Source organism: Pantherophis guttatus, chromosome 2 (genome assembly GCF_059756535.1).
Source record: "Pantherophis guttatus breed Tessera chromosome 2, ASM5975653v1, whole genome shotgun sequence".
Taxonomy (NCBI): domain Eukaryota; kingdom Metazoa; phylum Chordata; class Lepidosauria; order Squamata; family Colubridae; genus Pantherophis; species Pantherophis guttatus.
Genome location: NC_142064.1, coordinates 92,432,440 through 92,449,812, shown reverse-complemented (window position 1 = coordinate 92,449,812; position 17,373 = coordinate 92,432,440). Strand labels below are relative to the sequence as shown.

At 37.6% G+C, this 17,373-nt stretch overlaps 1 protein-coding gene across 2 annotated transcripts; it reads right to left on the bottom strand.

Moving 5' to 3' along the window:
- Nucleotides 1-247: 247 nt before the first annotated feature.
- On the bottom strand, nt 248-16,877 carry AMBN (ameloblastin). Of its 2 annotated transcripts, XM_034411280.2 has the most exons (11): nt 16,805-16,877; nt 13,297-13,407; nt 12,258-12,308; nt 10,313-10,360; nt 9,050-9,166; nt 7,428-7,667; nt 5,959-5,997; nt 5,655-5,714; nt 4,539-4,583; nt 3,045-3,086; nt 248-1,167 (listed from the first exon to the last, which is right to left on the bottom strand). In XM_034411280.2, the coding sequence occupies exons 2-11, from the start codon at nt 13,366-13,368 to the stop codon at nt 691-693; spliced, it is 1,191 nt and encodes a 396-aa protein (XP_034267171.1). In that variant the 5' UTR covers nt 13,369-13,407; nt 16,805-16,877; the 3' UTR covers nt 248-690. The 2 variants fall into 2 exon arrangements, with proteins under 2 accessions (XP_034267171.1, XP_034267172.1); XM_034411281.2 differs by lacking the exon at nt 5,655-5,714.
- Nucleotides 16,878-17,373: the final 496 nt, after the last annotated feature.

Here is a 17,373-nt window from a genome sequence, read left to right as displayed (position 1 = left end):
GCCACACCCACCAAGCCACGCCCACCAAGCCACACCCACAGAACTGGTAGTAAAAAAATTTGAAATCCACCACTGACTTGAACGTACATATTTTGTGAAAAAGGTACAGGATGGAGGGTATTGAAAAAGGGAAATATGAAAGAAACAGCTTCTGATTACTTTGGAAACAGATTTTGCATAATCTTCTCTCATGTCATTATTATTTTTTTTGAAAAAAAAAAGAAGCCACAAGAATCAGTAATGTGATTAAATAAAAGTTTATTTCATGCTGCCTAAACAACTGAATGCAATACAGTGAGCCATCTAATCAGAATTAAGAGAGGCAACTTCCATATCAGTGAACCTGTTTGTAAGTCTTAAATGGAATCTAAAGCCAAAGGGTTCATAAATAATTTGTAATAAAAATATGAGCCAGGCAAGGACCTAAAGCACAAAAAAAGCTAGAGAGCTTAAACAGGCAATGGATTACTTAAGCAGATAGGAAACACATTTAGTTTTTAGCCATTGATCATCTGGCACCTCCAAAACTTTCTCAAAGATGAAATATTTAAAAAAAAAAACTGAAGCAAAACTGTTGGCATCCCTGCAACAAGCTACAGTACATCCATCGATTCATCCATTGGCTGTTTTTGGCTCTCATCAACTCAAGGCCAAGAAATACCTAAAGAGTAAACAAGCAGCACGTGTTCTTCAAGGCTCTTGCAAATACCAGCTGCTTTGACTGACTTGTGGCTGGCCAGCCTCATTTCCTGCACTGGTTGAGTAAAAGAAGTCAGGAAAGATGGTAGGATCCAAAGGCATGGGAATGCTAGTTGCCTCTAAAGGAGTGAAGCTATCAGGAGTTGCTGGAGGCAAGGCAGTGGCTTGAGGTGCATTTGGCTGCCCTTTACTCTGACCAGCAGGGTTTAACAGATTGTTGTTGGCATTGGGCAAGGCAACTCTTGGGTTGATATCTACAGGGATAACATCATTCCCTCTGTCTGGAGGGTTGGGCCCTAGGTTGGCTCCTTTTGGAACTTTAGGTTGTTCTGTAATGCCCAGTTGATCATCTTCGACTGTGTAATCTCCTGGTTGGCCTCTATTCAGTGGCATATTTCCAAATCTGGCATCCATGGGAAAGCCATGGGAGCCTGCTGCCCGATAGGCCGGTGCACCAAATCCTCCACCCTGGAAAAAAAACCATGACATTACATGAATGGCCATAAACCCTCTGAAGATCCAAATGACAATCATATGGAGAGAGATGGTGATGTGAGTGGAAAGTGTTGGCTTTAGCACTTAGCAAGCTGTCCTAAATACAAACTTGAGGAATGAAAATCTAAACTGTTTTTTATGCAGTGGGAAATGTCCCAGAAAACAAATGCTGTGTTAACACTGAAGCCTTAGAGAATAAATGACAGATGACATAGCTAGGTGGAGATGGAATTTGAAGTTGGGCCATCAATCATCTAGGAGCTGGTTTTTTGGGGAGTGGGGTGGGGGGAACTGAACAGTAGTAGTAGTAGCAGCAGCAGCAGCAGGAAAATGGTAGTAGATCATGATAATTTTGAGACTAAGGAGCGTCAAAAGAGCAAAAAAAAAAAAAAAAAAGAGAGAGAGAGAGAGAGAGAGAGAGAGAGAGAGAGAGAGAGAGCAAATATCAATATCAGAATCTGGATTTATTTGGAGCTCAGCCAAGTCCTATCAAACCAATTCCTGAGAAACAATTGCATGAATGAATGCAGCCCTGCTGTTTCTGTGAATAAGTAAACTTAATTGTACAATCCTTATTCCCACTTTAGGTAACATGCTGCTCAGCGTCAGTAAACTTTGGGAGTCTTTTTACCAGGCAAAAAATTACAGCAGTGAAATAATAATAATAATAATAATAATAATAATAATAATAATAGTAATAGTAATAATAGTAATAATAATAATATAAAATAACAGAGAGGGGAGAAGTCGGATACCCATTTATAGAGTGCTTCAGGGGTGAGTCTTCTCCCTATTCTATGAAACATATACTTGAAACCGCTGGTAGAAATCATTCATCTGCTCAGGATGAGGTATCATCAAAGATAGTTCTACAGCTCCAATGGAAAATGCAGGAGAAGTCCTCTGCCAGTGGCTGGAGACTTTCAGGATTTGAATGGGAAACAAAATTGTAGCCCACTCATCTCAACTTTTCTAATCACTGGGTTACAGAATGCCTACTAAGCATTCCCATGTTTCAGGAGGTATCAGGAGGGTCCTAGTATTTGTTTGTTATTGTAGTACAGTGATGGCTAACCTTTTTGCCATCGTGTGCCAAAAGTGGGAGCACAGGGCGGTTGTGTATGTGCATGCCCACACCCATAATTCAATGCCCCCCACCCCACCCCATACATGTGCATGCAATCCCCCATGGCTCCCACCGCTTTTGGCATGCGATGGCACAGTGGTTCCAGTAGGAATCTGGGGAGGGCAAAAATGGCCTTCCCCACCCCCCAGAGGCCTTCCCGAGGCCAAAAACGGCCCCTTTCCCGACTTCCAGTGGGCCCAGAAGGCCCAAAAATCAGCTGGCCAGAGCGTGCATGCATGCTGGAGCTGAGCTAGGGCAATGCTTGCGTGCCCACAGATATGGCTCCGTGTGCCACCTGTGGCACACATTCCATAGGTTCGCCATCACGGTTGTAAACTCTAGAGTTCATGAGGATTGAGAAGGTAGATAAACTGCATAAATAAATACATTCTGGACCTTTTTCATCTTGACTATGTTTATATCACTTTTATTTATTATTGCTTTATTTGTAGGTGAATTGCAAAAATTCCATAGGTTGCAAATCAGTTCCTTACAAATCAACTCTAAACTTCTTGACTATTATATCCTCCCTCCCTCCCTCCCTTCCTTCCTTCCTTCCTTCCTTCCTTCCTTCCTTCCTTCCTTCCTTCCTTCCTTCCTTGTCCAATCACACTTGGCCAATAAAGAATTTTACTCTACTCTACTCTACTCTACTCTTTAAAGAAAAAGTCAATTTTATCCCTTCTTAATCTATATGTAAATGAGTATGATGGCCACAATTTACCTGCATTTCTTCTGAGCTTACTATTCCTAATCTGGCAGGAACCTATGGAACATGCAAATAAGCAAACCACATATTAGGAATGAAACATGGCAGTCTAATATCAACAAGTCCCAATTTTTCAGGATCTATGGTTTTGTTGCATATAATAGTGCATATTCCTGTATTACCAACAACAACATCAATGCTCCTAAACATATTTTTCTTTTCTTTTGAAATATTATGTTATGTTTTTGGGGAAAAAACCCTTAAGTATTGTGGTAAATTCAACTGTTCTCCATTTTAAAAGCTGTAAATTAAAAATCGGAAATGTGAGCCTTCCAGTGGCCACAATAACTTGGTTAATAATCATTACCTTTACCATTTGAACAACTGGATTCCAACTTGTTTATATATTAATATGTAGGTCAGGTATTGCAGCTTTCCCCAACCTGACCAACTTCTAAATGTATGAATTAACTTCCAGAATTCTGAACAATGGATATGTTGGCCAGAAAAAATATGGGAATTTAAACGCACATGTAGTATTCCATGTCTCAGGATGAATAAAGACAACTCTCTTAACACACAGCTGTAAATTGATGTATAGTAGCATTATGATTGTAAATAAATGTTAGGTGGGTCTGTGCCTATGTTGAGAAAAGTGTGATCTATGACTAAGTCCCTTCTTTTTATTTTTTTGCTCATTTTTAGTGTGACCTACAAAATAATATGTGGGAACACACAGAAGCAGATTAACAGATGGGAAGGAAACTGCAGAGGTGGGCCAAGTTTAAGATTCATATAATCCTTTCCATCCCTTTGGGGGTTGTGGGGAAATGATTTGTTGCACTTCAGAACACTTTCTCAATGGAGATTTAATCTATTCCTTAGATCTAATTCTGGGTGTTCGAAGTTCAATTGTGATGGCACTAGTTCCCACTGTTTCCTTTTTTAAAAAATTGAAATTGTTTTAGTTTACTCAAAGAAGATTAAAATACAAAATACCAAAATATTTTTTTAAAAAACCAAAAGAAAAAAACTCAACAAAAAAGTCATTAACAAAAAAAAAAAGTGTCCTGCAAAAAACCCTAACAAATACACACATAACGTCTTCCCTACTTGAATGCTGATTAGTATAATACAGGGATGTTGGTTTGTCACCCCTTGCGAAACAGGCTAAAAGAATTTTAAACCATTAAACCACTACATCTACTTACAAATTGCTAGCCTGTCATCTATATACTATATTAATAACAAAGTGGTTAACAGAAAAAAAATAGTAATAATGACTATATTATGTAAAAATATAAATGTATTAAAAATGGTGAATTGTAATAAAAAAAGACGATGTTGAAATTAAAAAAAAAAACTGTTAACGAACTGTTATTGGAATCAACTGGTTCCCACTATTTCTATGTGGTATTTTACACGGAATACACAGAAATACATTTATTTATCCGAAACATGATAAGTCTGAAGGTTTTCATTAGGGGTAGATTAATGTTAAGTACTTACTCCTTTATTTGCTATGTAAGACATATATTGCAAATTGGGATAAATCTAGACAAAAAAGAAAGAAAGAATTAAATTGATTTTGAGATGCTTGTTTTTGTTTTAATCTTTATAAAAATAGACTGGAAAGGAACATGCCTTTTTAGCCAGGACAATGACTCATCTTTATCCACATCTTGGCTTTAACAGGTATCATATAAATATTCTTAAGGAATTCCCCCACTATTTATTTTAATTTATTATTTTTATAAATAACTCAAGGCAGCTTACATATCTAATATGCCTCCCCTCCTCCTATTGTCCCCACAAAACAACCCTGTGAGGTGGGTTGGGCTGAAAGAGAAAAACTGGACCAAGTTCACCCAGCTGACTTTCATGTCTAAAGTGGGACTAGAATTCACGGTCTCCCTGTTTCTAGCCTCATGCCTTAACCGCTTGACCAACTGGCTCTCATTATTAAGACTATGCCATTTTTGCAGGAATCCATAAGAACCGGGAAATTATCAGGATTGTGTTGGAATCTCTTAATAATTTAATAAACTCATGGATCAAGTTCTTTCTAGGGAATAACCATATTTGGTTACAAAGAAAAGTTTCTTTGTAAATTCGTTTGCATTTCGGAGAACTGAAACATTTGAGGCAAAAGCTAATTTGCAAATAAGTATGTCTACATTAAGGGACACGATGGCTCAGTGGCTAAGACGCTGAGCTTCTTGATCGAAAGGTCGGCAGTTCAGCAGTTCGAATCCCTAGTGCTGCGTAATGGGGTGAGCTCCCGTTACTTGTCCCAACTTCTGCCAACTTAGCAGTTCGAAAGCACATAAAAATGGGAGTAGAAAAATAGGGACCACCTTTGGTGGGAAGGTAACAGCATTCCATGCACCTTTGACATTTAGTCATGCTGGCCACATGACCATGGCGATGACTTCGGACAGCACTGGCTCTTCGCCTTTGTATGAAGAGTCAGCACTGCCCCCTAGAGTCGGGAACAACTAGCACATATGTGCGAGGGGAACCTTTACCTTATGTCTACATTTGTATGTTAAGATAGAAATGAAATTCCAGTGATGGAAATTCAACTGCATTAACAATAAGATTTTAGTTGGGGAACCAATTTACAGATTGTAGCTGTGGCTGTTGGGCTGTGTTTTGCTGGGTTCCAAATAAGCCAGGGTAGATCTTTGCAAAAAGAAAGAAAAAGTTGAATGGGGTATCCAGAAAAATATGAAGGATTACAATACATACTGCCTTAAGACAGAAAAAAAATTCTAAAGAATTCAACATATGGCATACTGAATGTGCCTCTGTGTGTATGTGTGTGTTTGTTTGTTTGTTTGTTTGTGTTCCTCTGTCTGTTTCTAAGTAGTTGTTTTGGTCAAGAAGGTTATCTCTGTTATAATTCTCATAGTTAAAATATACTTACTTGGCCCAATGTCCCTGAATAGTCTTGTATGGCAGGTAACTATAGTTAATAAAAGAAAACAATTGATACCATTAGCTTAACAACATGTAGAAAATAAAGAATAAACTAAGCAAAGCTTTCAATCTAAATATAATTGTGTTATGTGTTATAAGTGTTTAAATTCTTGGAAGAGGCTTAAAATCTAGAAGAAATATTTATTTGTATCTTACAGAAAAAAATAGAAATTGATATATAAATGAACCACATTTACTTAGGAAGTTAGATTTTTAAACCAGGGAATTTATTCACAGCGTAGATTTGAAATAAATTGTTGCAAGATCATAGTCAAAGAATCTGTATCAGTCAATTTACATTCCAAAGAATCTACATCATTCAATTTACTTAGTAAATACTATTTTCCAATATATTTTTTTGCATTTGATTGCAAATGTGTCTAATTTAATGCAATGTGGTCAACATTTCTTTTTAAAAGTTTATTAAGGAAATGTTTGCTGGAAAATGCACATATTAATTAAATTAAAAATCCAAAATGTATTATACCAAGAAAGGCTTTTTGTAAAAAAAAAAAAACTTTATATGTGGTTAAAAAAAAGGCAAATGAAAACGAGAAATATGCATTAAAATACATACACATTTTAGAATGTCCCCCCCCCCGCAAACTATGTAACATGGAAAAAGTGAGAACAATCAGAATTAAATGATTCATTCAGCCTTAGTTAATCTTGTGCCTTCATATTCTTTATAACCTCCACGCCAAAGATTAGTGCTTAATGATTCGATCGCAGATAGTCCTCGACTTACAACTAATTGTTTAGTGACCAATCAAAATTATAACAGACACCCCAAAAGCTATTTATGACCCAATTTTGAGATTGTGGTGGCCTCCCTTCCCCCCCCCCCCCCATGGTCACATCATTGCATTTTGGCACTTGACAACTGTATCACCTTTAAGACTATTTCTAGTGTCCCACAATCAAGTGACTGTGATTTTCAACTTTTTTTGCCAGCTTCTGATATTTATTTCCAGTTTCCGGCAAAAAAAAATACTCACTGGGTAAAATGAATTCACTTCACAACTGCCATAAAAAATGCCAAAACTTCGGATCCAGTTACGTGATGCCTTGACTACAATGACTTACAACCGTAATTATGGGCCCAATTGCAGTCATAAGTCAAGGGCTACCTGCACTGGAGATGTAGAGAATTCCCATTCATATTAGAAGTATCTCAAATGTGGATGTTTTTAAAATGTTATCTAATTTTAGGTTCTATTTAATTGGGCCAAACTATGTTATAATAATAATTTTAATTAGCAATTTTATGATGTTTGTGTATCTATATTTTTCTTGATTGTACACCGCCTTGAGTCCTACGGGAGAAAGGCGGTATAGAAATATAATAAATAAATAAATAAATAAATAAATAAATAAATAAATAAATAAATAAATAAATTGCCTGTGAAAACTGACCTGTTGAGCTTGTCTATCCAATGATAGCTGTTGTTGAACATCTGGCTGGTTTCCTTCTGATGGAGAAAACTGATTTGGATGAAATGGCGGCTGGACATCATAATGTTGTAGTTGGACTTGTCTTGTAGGAAGGAAATGTGCGTAATGGTAATGAGGTTGCTCTTGTATCCCAGGTTGTTGGTGCAGAGTGGGTGTTTGAGATGGCAACGGAGGAGGGTGCACTGGCATTGTGTATTCATACTATGAAGTGATAAAAGATGAATAACCAGAAAAGAAAGGTTAAAATCATGAATGAGCCATTTTCAGGCATACTGAAAAGTTGCATGAACAATGAATCTGACAAATGAATTTCTGGTTTACAAAATGCCATACTGTAATACATTTGTTTGCCTCCCAGATCGGGATGCTCAATTCTCAGGGCCATCAAAGCTTCCTAATAAGTGTCATGTCCCACCCAATATTATTATTGATTCTTTTAATAAAGGCATGAATCAGGAAGCCACCATGTTGTAGAGAAAAATGTCAACATCTAGCATCTCATCAATTTTGAAGAATGTCACAAAGATGCTTTTATTTTAAAGGCAATGGGACGTTCTAATTTTTCTTTAAGACATTCTGCTTCTCATCCGAGAAATTTCTTCAGTTCTAACTAACTGGTGGAGTTCCAGAACTGAAGAAGCTTCTTGGATGAAAAGCAAAATGTCTTAAAGAATTAACCAGAAAGTTGCCTTTAAAATAAAAGGACTTTTGGGACAACCCTGACCTGGATGAATGAGAACCTCCATAGACAATTTTGAAAAATGATTCCTATTATGTATGATTTCAAAGCTTTTCCTAGACATTGAATAAGAAGGGAACTGCAACTCAGTGCTTTGTGTAAAGGTGAACCACAAGGATAAAGATAAATATACACTGTTTCCCCCAAAATAAGTCATCCCCCTGATAATAAGGCCAATCGGGCTTTTGAGCACATGGCAATAAGGCCAAGCGCTTATTTCAGGGTTCAAAAAAAATATAAGACAGGGTCTTATTATCGGGGAAACACAGTATACTGATAGAAGTGATAGAAAGCATTTGAGAAAGTTGGGCTAAAGGAGTAGATTCAATACCTCTTAGCATTTTAGTAAACGGGAGTTATGGCCATGCTATACAGCCATTCTAGATTGAGACTGATGGTCATCCATTGCATGCAGAAGACAAGAAGTTATGCTGCTGAGATCCAGGAAATTTCCAAAGGTGCTTTTTTCAAAAGGCAACTGGACTTTGTTTTTCCTTGAAGATGTATTGCTTCTCATCCAAGAAGCTTCTTCAATTGAACTGAAGAAGCTTCTTGGGTGAGAAGCAAAACATCTTCAAGAAAAAACAAAGTCCAGTTGCCTTTTGAAAAAAGCACCTTTGGGACAACCATGACCTGATGACGGAGAATCTCCATAGAAGATCCAGGGAATTATAGTTCTCATGGGGGGACCATAATGGGTGGTATGGAATTCTTAAAGTTGTAATCCCAGCATATCCAGAAAAAAAAAAAACCAGTCTAGGGAAAAATATCTAGAAAGCAACAAAGAAGAGTTCTGCTTCAATACTGTAATGTTTCTGGGGGGATAACAGCTTAAATTGCTTACCTGTTGGGTTTCATGTTGAGGTCTTTGCCGTATCAAGTAAAATGATGAATGTGACGGTAGGAAATTGTGCATCCACATTGAATTAAATGGATCAGCATAGCTGTAAGTCTGGCCATACTAAAAGTGGTACGATTAAATACATTTATTCTGAAGCTATAATTCAGAGGCTAATAAGTTAGAACAGGAGTTAAATTCAAGCCAATATTACCAATCAGAATTAATTCATAAATGATAGATGTTGTAAAGGGTTTTCCACTTGATTCCTTTATATATATATATATATATATATATATATATATATATATATATATATATACACCAAATTCCTTTCTTTGATAATAGATCCATAAATTTAGCTAGAGAAAAAAGGGCCAAAGAGAAGGAAGAGGCACTACATATCCATTTATTAATCATTCTGCCTTTTGACAACACACAAGCCTCAATAAGGAAACAAATGAAGTCAGCTTGGAACCCTTTCAATAAATATTATATACAGTCAGTTTAACAAACACCCTAGAAGATCACTACAGGATATTTAACACAACAATAACATCAAATTCCAGAGTGCCTTCAGGATTACTATATAAATAAGTGAAGGGTTTTTAATAATCGGCATGATAGAGTTAGGTTATGATTAAAATCAAAGTACACTGCACAGTTGCTTGACAGTAAGAGTCACTGAGTCTAGTAGTACTTTCTATTGAACACAGAGTATTAAACTGAGCTGCATATCTAAGAAAGCAATAGGATACTTCTGACTTATCCACACTTTATTGTTATTATTTTAAAATTTATAGCCACTGAACTCCCATAGAGATTTACTTGGGATTACGTCATAGGGAACATGGTAGGATTTCTTGAAAACATGATCTGTAATTTGTTTATTAAGAAGCATGTCTTATTGAAGCCAATTAAAATAATTATACATCAAAACATAGTCATTTCATGCTGCTCAATAAGCAAAGTAAATATTTGGTTTGATTGTAAACTTGGTCAAGACTAAGTTTACCCATCAAGATAAGCAAGGGATGGGAAGCCTCTTGGGTTTTTTTTTAGAATTTGTGAGGTTTGGTCCTAATTTCCTAATCAGTGATCATTTCAGTACAGTTAATCAATTCCAATTCTTTCTAAAGTCAAAGGTTCCTTGCTTTGGATGTACGTAAGTCAATAAATAGAATAACTCTGGAATAGCATCATTGGCTTATTCTCATCACCATTAATAATTTTTTCTGCAAAGAGGCTATGTGGCATAACTGTGATTACCTGAGGGAGAACCTTGGGTCCACCTGGTCCACCCAGCTGTCTCATACCCTGTAAGGCAAGATTTAAAATCCTCAGTGTTATTGTAATCAGTATGTTCTATTTTGTGATGATGTTTACACACCTTTTCACGGAGCTCACAAAAAGTAGTTAAAAAATAATAGCCTCCATTCACTCTCCACCTAATGCAGCTTGTATTCAGAATTGTATTGCCTCTGGAACAGACGTGTCTGATCACAATCCCATTTACACAAATTCTATTACATTCATCCAATCTCCTTTTACAAGGCATCTTAGTTCTTTGCAGTCACAAGGGGTTAATTATGGACTGTGTGAAGAAGCACTTTCTTTTGTCTGTCCTGAATCTAATGCCAATTCATTTGTACAGATGCCCCTACCTTTACATGTATAAAAGAGGGAGGAAAATGTCTTTCAGCTGTTTGACAAAATTGACTTAAAAGGAGGGAGCGGAGTTATTCATATAGAGGTATTGCAATCGGTCCTTCTCTGTGAAAATTACTTCCAAAATTTTTACTCCGGAGAAAACCAAGGTGGATCAGTACAACTAAATTGTCCTAGTCCACATAAAGGCCTCTTAACCATTTCTCAAGGGCAAGAATGCATGGCATTGTCCTCAACTGCCCCTAACCAACTGTGAAGACGTTCTCCATTTTCTACTAGGCATTGAAAGCAGTGGTGGGTTCTACTTATCTTTACTACCAGTTCGCATCTTGCTCCCCTGCGCGCACTTGCTTCACTCACACAAGCATGCACTCTTCTGCGCATACACAAAACCTTCTGTGCATGCGCAGATCACTTATGATGATGTCCAGGTCAGTGGGCGGAGTCTCCGGCCGGTTTTACTACCAGTTCTATAGAATTGGTCCGAACCGGGGGCAACGCACCATTGATTGAAAGTAATATTTTCCAACTTGCCTGAGCAAAAATGGCTCTGCCTAGTTTGCCTGCTATGCTTCATTTCACTATAGGCATATATCTCTTCTCCTTGGTCACTGGCTGTTGTCTTCTATAGCTCTTGGGTCTTGGGTTGCTGGGTGCTGGGTTGTCTGCCCCTTCAGAAGTGACTTCAAACCCTAAATGTATTCTATTCTTTTTTTCATTTCACTGATCTTCCTTCCTTCCTTCCTTCCTTCCTTCCTTCCTTCCTTCCTTCCTTCCTTCCTTCCTTCCTGAAGATAGGTAAAATAGTGTTTCTTTTTGAAATAATCCACCATTAGGCATAACAGATGAAAGTGTCAAGGATGAAGAGTCAACCCATAGAAGCTATAAAGTAAATCACAGGTCCTCAAGGACTCAACAATTAAAAAAGAAAAAGCAGTTGTTGCTTACTTTCTTTGCACAGGAGGGAGGAGTAAAGAAACTGAGAAATCCACCAATCACAGGCAAACAGATACCAGGCCAATTCCAGGCCAAAGAGGGAAGAGTTCAAATACGGAAAGAAATTTCTTAAGCTAGTTCTATTCTCAACCCAGGTGTGGGTTCTACTTACTTTTACTACCGGTTCGCAGCAGGGCCATGCGCTCTCGCTTCGCTCCCACGTTTGCGCACTCTTCTGCACAAGCGCAGAAGCTTCTGCTCATGTGCAGAAGCATTTTGATGACATCGTGGTGGGTGGGCAGAGCCTCCCACCAGTTTTACTACCTGTTCTATAGAACCGGTGCGAACCGGGGGCAACCCACCACTGTCTCAACCAAGTTATTCTTTGGAGTCAGACAGCTTCAAGTGCAATGCCAAAAAGCCCTAAGTGTTTATTCTCAGACTGAGCAACTTCCATCCTAAGCTATCACACATGAAAACTGTGAAGTAATGTAGTTGCTTTAGAGAACAGATATGATTTGCACAACTAATGTGAACATGTTTATTTCCAAAATATGCTGAAGGGAAGGAAACTAGGTATATATATATATATAGACACACAAATACATACCTCAAGACTTATACTACCCATTCCAGGAATCCCAGCATGACGAGGCAGTATCTATAGATATGCAAGATTAAGAATAGTTTATGAGACCAGAGATGAAACTGTTCCAAAGAATATGAATAATATTACTGAGAACTGCTGTGGTGGGCTGGGTGATGACATGATGACTTCATTGGAGGATTGGGGTATGACATTGAATATGATTTCTTCTTTGTTATTCTTCCTCCTCCTTGGTTATTGGAGGAAATTGCTGTCATATTTCAGCAATCTAGAGTAATTTGTGGGGCACAAAAAGGGAAAGCTGGCAATCCACTGGCTTGGTTTAAATTACCAAACGTCAAGATGAACTCTGGATTTTTAAAGTATAGGGCTTCAGGTTTCCATCATTGGGATGAAATATTTTACACTAGAGTTTCTCCAGCCTTCTCAATAGATCTTTATTTAGATCTCAATAGATCCTTAATTAAAACAAATAGGAAGGTAAAGCATATTTAGAAAATGACTTGTTTTAATATTGAAAGCAATGGATGAAAATTTCAAGTAAACTATTCTAAAGTAGAATAGTTGTTCAAAAGTCCTTATTACAGGAAATACAAAAACCATAATTAATGCTAGAAGTATAAAGGAGCAGGACATTGCTGTAAAGTGCCTTTTAAAACAGTTTTTAAAACCATAGTTATATACTGTAATTTTGATATGAAAAAGAACCAAAAATGGGATTTGGGAACTATATTTGGAGATTACTAGATAGGATTAAAAAAAATATTAATCTCCTAGCACAGTATTTCTCAACCATGGCAATTTTATGATATGGGGACTTCAACTCCCAGAATTCCCCAGCCAGTATGCTGACTAGGGAATTCTGGGAGCTAAAGTTCACACATTTTAAAGTTGTCAAGATTGAGAAACACAACCTGGAACAAAATGGATGACTACATAATATTCTTTATTTCTGTTTTTTTTTTTAAAAAAAAAAAGAAACTGATTTGTTTTAACTTTATTGATTATAAGTAATTGTTTGAGATAAAGTTGTAAGAATTACCGGCAAAGCAGAACATGTTCCTAAAAGGCATAAGACAAATGTCCATTGTTTCATAATTGGAATGTGGCCCATAAAAGGGGACTAGAAGGATCTGTAGAGGGTTATGAAATCCTGGAAGGACAAAAAAAAAAAAAGACAATATATATAATGTAAAAAATGTAAACAGTAAAATCACCAATATACAAACATCCTATTATTATTTCTCCCATTCTTACTGCTAATTTGATAGAAGGATGGAAGATGAATTTGTCCCATCAACTATTCTTTCACATTAAAATTCTTAACTGCATTAATAATTCTGTCACATTAAAAATTGCAATCGAACGGCAAGTTCGGGGTAGCTCAGTTAGTGCATTTCTGATATCCATCAAAGATGTTTTAAGTATTTAGTGGAGGGCAAGTGCACTGAATAGAAAAAGCAATGTTCGCAGTAGGTCAGTTTTAATATTCACAGCCATCAGTTATATTAGCTTCTCATCACCTTAACAACAACCTTAGAAGATGAAGCAGGATTATTATGTCCCATAATGTTACTGAGGGACATTAGACCTAAGAAAGCAGGTCCTCTACAGAGGAAGATTTGTCTTTGTTGTCACCTCAACTCGGTGATAAAATGGTTGGCATGACCTTAAGAAGAAAAACAATTAAACCAGGACAGGCATGCTCTGGGCATGCTTCCTTCCAACACTGATGCAAACATACCAGGCCTTTGGGGAGAGCCTTCCAAGGTCTCCTTGACTCACTGCCAGAAAGTGATAGGAGGGGGCAGAGAAGGGAAAAGGCAAGTCACAAAGGGCTATGTGACCACACAGCTGTCTATTGACTTTAATTCAATCACAGCCATGGATCTGTCTTGTGCAAACTAAGCTATTTCTCAGGATGTACCTTTGAACTTAATTTTTATTTATTTGTATCCGTCCTTAACCCCGACTTGGGCTGAGAGAGAAAGTGATCTCCACAGCCACAATGCTAGCAAATTATGCTATCCTTATCTGATGCAGTATTGCCCGGAAGTTAATTTACTAATATTGTATAATGTAATACCCTTATTGTAGGGCAATAGATGTAGGACATATTACAGATAGGGATTACAGGTGGTCCTCGATTTACGACCATGATTGAGCCCAGAATTTATGTTGCTAAATGAGAAATTTGTTAAATGAGTGTTGCCCACTTTATGACTTTTCTTGCCATATTTGTTTAAGTGAATCACTGCAGTTGTTAAATTAGCAATATGATTGTTAAGGGAATCTGGCTTCCCCATTGACTTCACTTGTCAGAAGGTCACAAAAATTGATCACATGATTCCAGGACACTGCAACTATCATAAACATGAAACAGTTGTCAAGCATCCGAATGTAAATCACATGACCATGGGCATGCTGCAATGGTCATAAATGTGAAAAATGGTCATAAGTCACTTTTTTCATTGCTGTTTGTAACTTTGAATGATCACTAAATGAACTGTTGTAAGTCAAGGACTACCTGTAGTGGATTCCCTAACCTTCTTTCTCTCTACTCACTCTTTCAGCACAGGTCTACCTAACTGTGAAAACCTGGTCTGATTTTGCACATGTTTAGTGTGTAGACTTGTTTAAAGGAAGATTGACAATCAGCTGGTAGTCAGTGTCTTTTTGGACATGGCTTAGCTCTATGTTGGGATAGTTTTATTCTGAAATAACGCTAAGTGCGCATATAAAAACAGCTCGACAACAGCTGAAACCATAAGTCAGCAGACGTTTAGTCTGTCTCAGATCTCAAAGCTTAAAAATTGCTCAGAGACCTATAAGTAGCAAGGAGCAGAGAAGCCGATGGAAATAATAAGTATAGGGTCTCCTGCTTGAGCAGGGGGTTGGACTAGAAGACCTCCAAGGTGCCTTCCAACTCTATTATTCTGTATTCTATTCTGTCTGTAAATAGACATTCCTACTGCCCAAGGTAGAACCATTCAGGAGCCATTGCCTGGGACTACTGGTATCCGGACTGTATCAGCACTAACCTAAAGTTCATGACGGGCTAATAATCCAACCACACAAAAATTCATCTGACTGCATCATTAACAGAATCATTGACAGATTGTACCTGAAGCAAAATCTGTATCAGAGTAAGGAGGAAAGCACTAGTTTAGCAATGATACAGGAATACAGGATATCTTTAAGATGGTCTCAAGTATGGTTCTGGAGTCTAATGAATGCAGGAGGATTTGTCATGAAAAGAACTGGCGTAGGTGGATGCAAGGAAAAGCTCTTTAAATGATAATGTGCATGACTTAACTTCAAAATGAGATGTGGCATCTTTATTAAAACTAGTGGTCCCTTTCCTAAATGGACTCCTGGTTTTCTACCACAAGGCTTATCTCAGTGACAGCACAATTCCTTCCATAATTGATGGTCACTTCCTTTCAGTTATTAGCAAGCATGGTGATTTCCCTTTCTTTTCCCCATCAACAGACAACTGTCTCCACTTCTGCTGAGCTTATTGCCTCTGTACAATTCAGTTATGCTGTAAAAACAATTCTGGTTCATTTTTCAGGCAATTTAACACAGGTAATGAACTTCAAGATAAAAGAATGTTATTCTGGATAAAAATCAACCTTATCATGCCATGCTCATCCTGTGCCTAGGATTTTTCCCCCCTGCCCTGTAGCAGTGTCTCTTAGATATTATTAGGCTAGCAGCGAAAAGGGGAAAAAATGTTTTGAGTTTCACAAGCTGCAAATATAAGAAGCAATAACAACAATTAGGCCTACCATGGTTGGGTTGCAGTGATCCAATGACTGCAAGGTTTTGAATTAATCTAACCAAACCAAAGTCTCCCATGTAAAATTGCTACTGTATGTTTCACAATTTGGAGGGCTTCTGGACAAAGCCAAATTATCCCCAAATTCACTCACAGTAGAAGCAAAGAATTTGGCAATTCTTTGATATACTGTTGAACTTCAGTCTTAATGCTAGCAAACTTCCTTGTGAATCACATTTCAGTAATCATGATAGCAATAGCAATAGCACTTAAGATTTATATACATAGTGCTTCACAGCCCTCTCTAAGCGGTTTACAGAGTCAGCATATTGTCCCCAACAATCTGGGTCCTCATTTTATCGACCTTGGAAGGATGGAAGCCTGAGTCAACCTTGAACTGATGAGATTTGAACTGCCGAACTGCAGCTAGCAGTCAGCTGAAATAGCCTGCAGTGCTGCACTCTAACCACTGTGCCACCTCGGCTTGGATGATAATCTTTCCAGCAAACAATAGAGTTATTTGGAACTCATTTAAAATTAACATACTAACTGAAGCTTTGTCATAGATCCCTGGGTTGTTTCTGTACATTTTTAACTTGTGGCAGCAGAAAATTCTGGAAGTGCCATGTTTCCAATTACTGCAGTGAGGAGAAGAAAGGAAATATCCTCGTTTCTGAGAGGTTTTAAAGAGGTAGAAGCCCATCTGAGACAAGATATGATCATTGTAAAACCAAGTTTGTCCAACGCAGGATATTGAAATAAATTTTACCTTCAAAGTGTCTGGAAATTTCCTCTTAATACTTGCTGAGCAATTCAAGAAATCTTCACAAAATAAAGCTTTCACAGGCACAGGAGCTTCTTTCTCCCACTCTAGAATATAAACCTGATTGAAAAGACTGGTTAGCCAATCAAATCAAGAAAGAGGGCAAGAGAATTACATACTTCTCACTTCATCCCACCCACCCTTTCTGTGCTCACAAAACCTGTAGCTGTAACATCTTATTATTTATAATTGGATTCTTAGACCTGTATTTAGAGAAACTATTTTCTAGCAGATAAAACATGAGCATCAGAATAGAACGTGCAGCAAAACAACAGGGTGATAGTCTATTTATGACACCATGTCTCAAGATAGTCCTCTACCTGCTGACAGAGGTGGTACATTTTTCATAAATCCCTAAAAGGCTAGAATTTCACATGTAGGTGCCCAGCATCTCTAGAAGAATTATCCAGTAAAATAACTGCCTGTCATGTCATGGTTCAGTAACAGAGTTTGTGCCAGGAGAAATATGAATGAGGGGTAGTCCTGTGGCTCTGAAGGCAGCAATGGTGTACCCC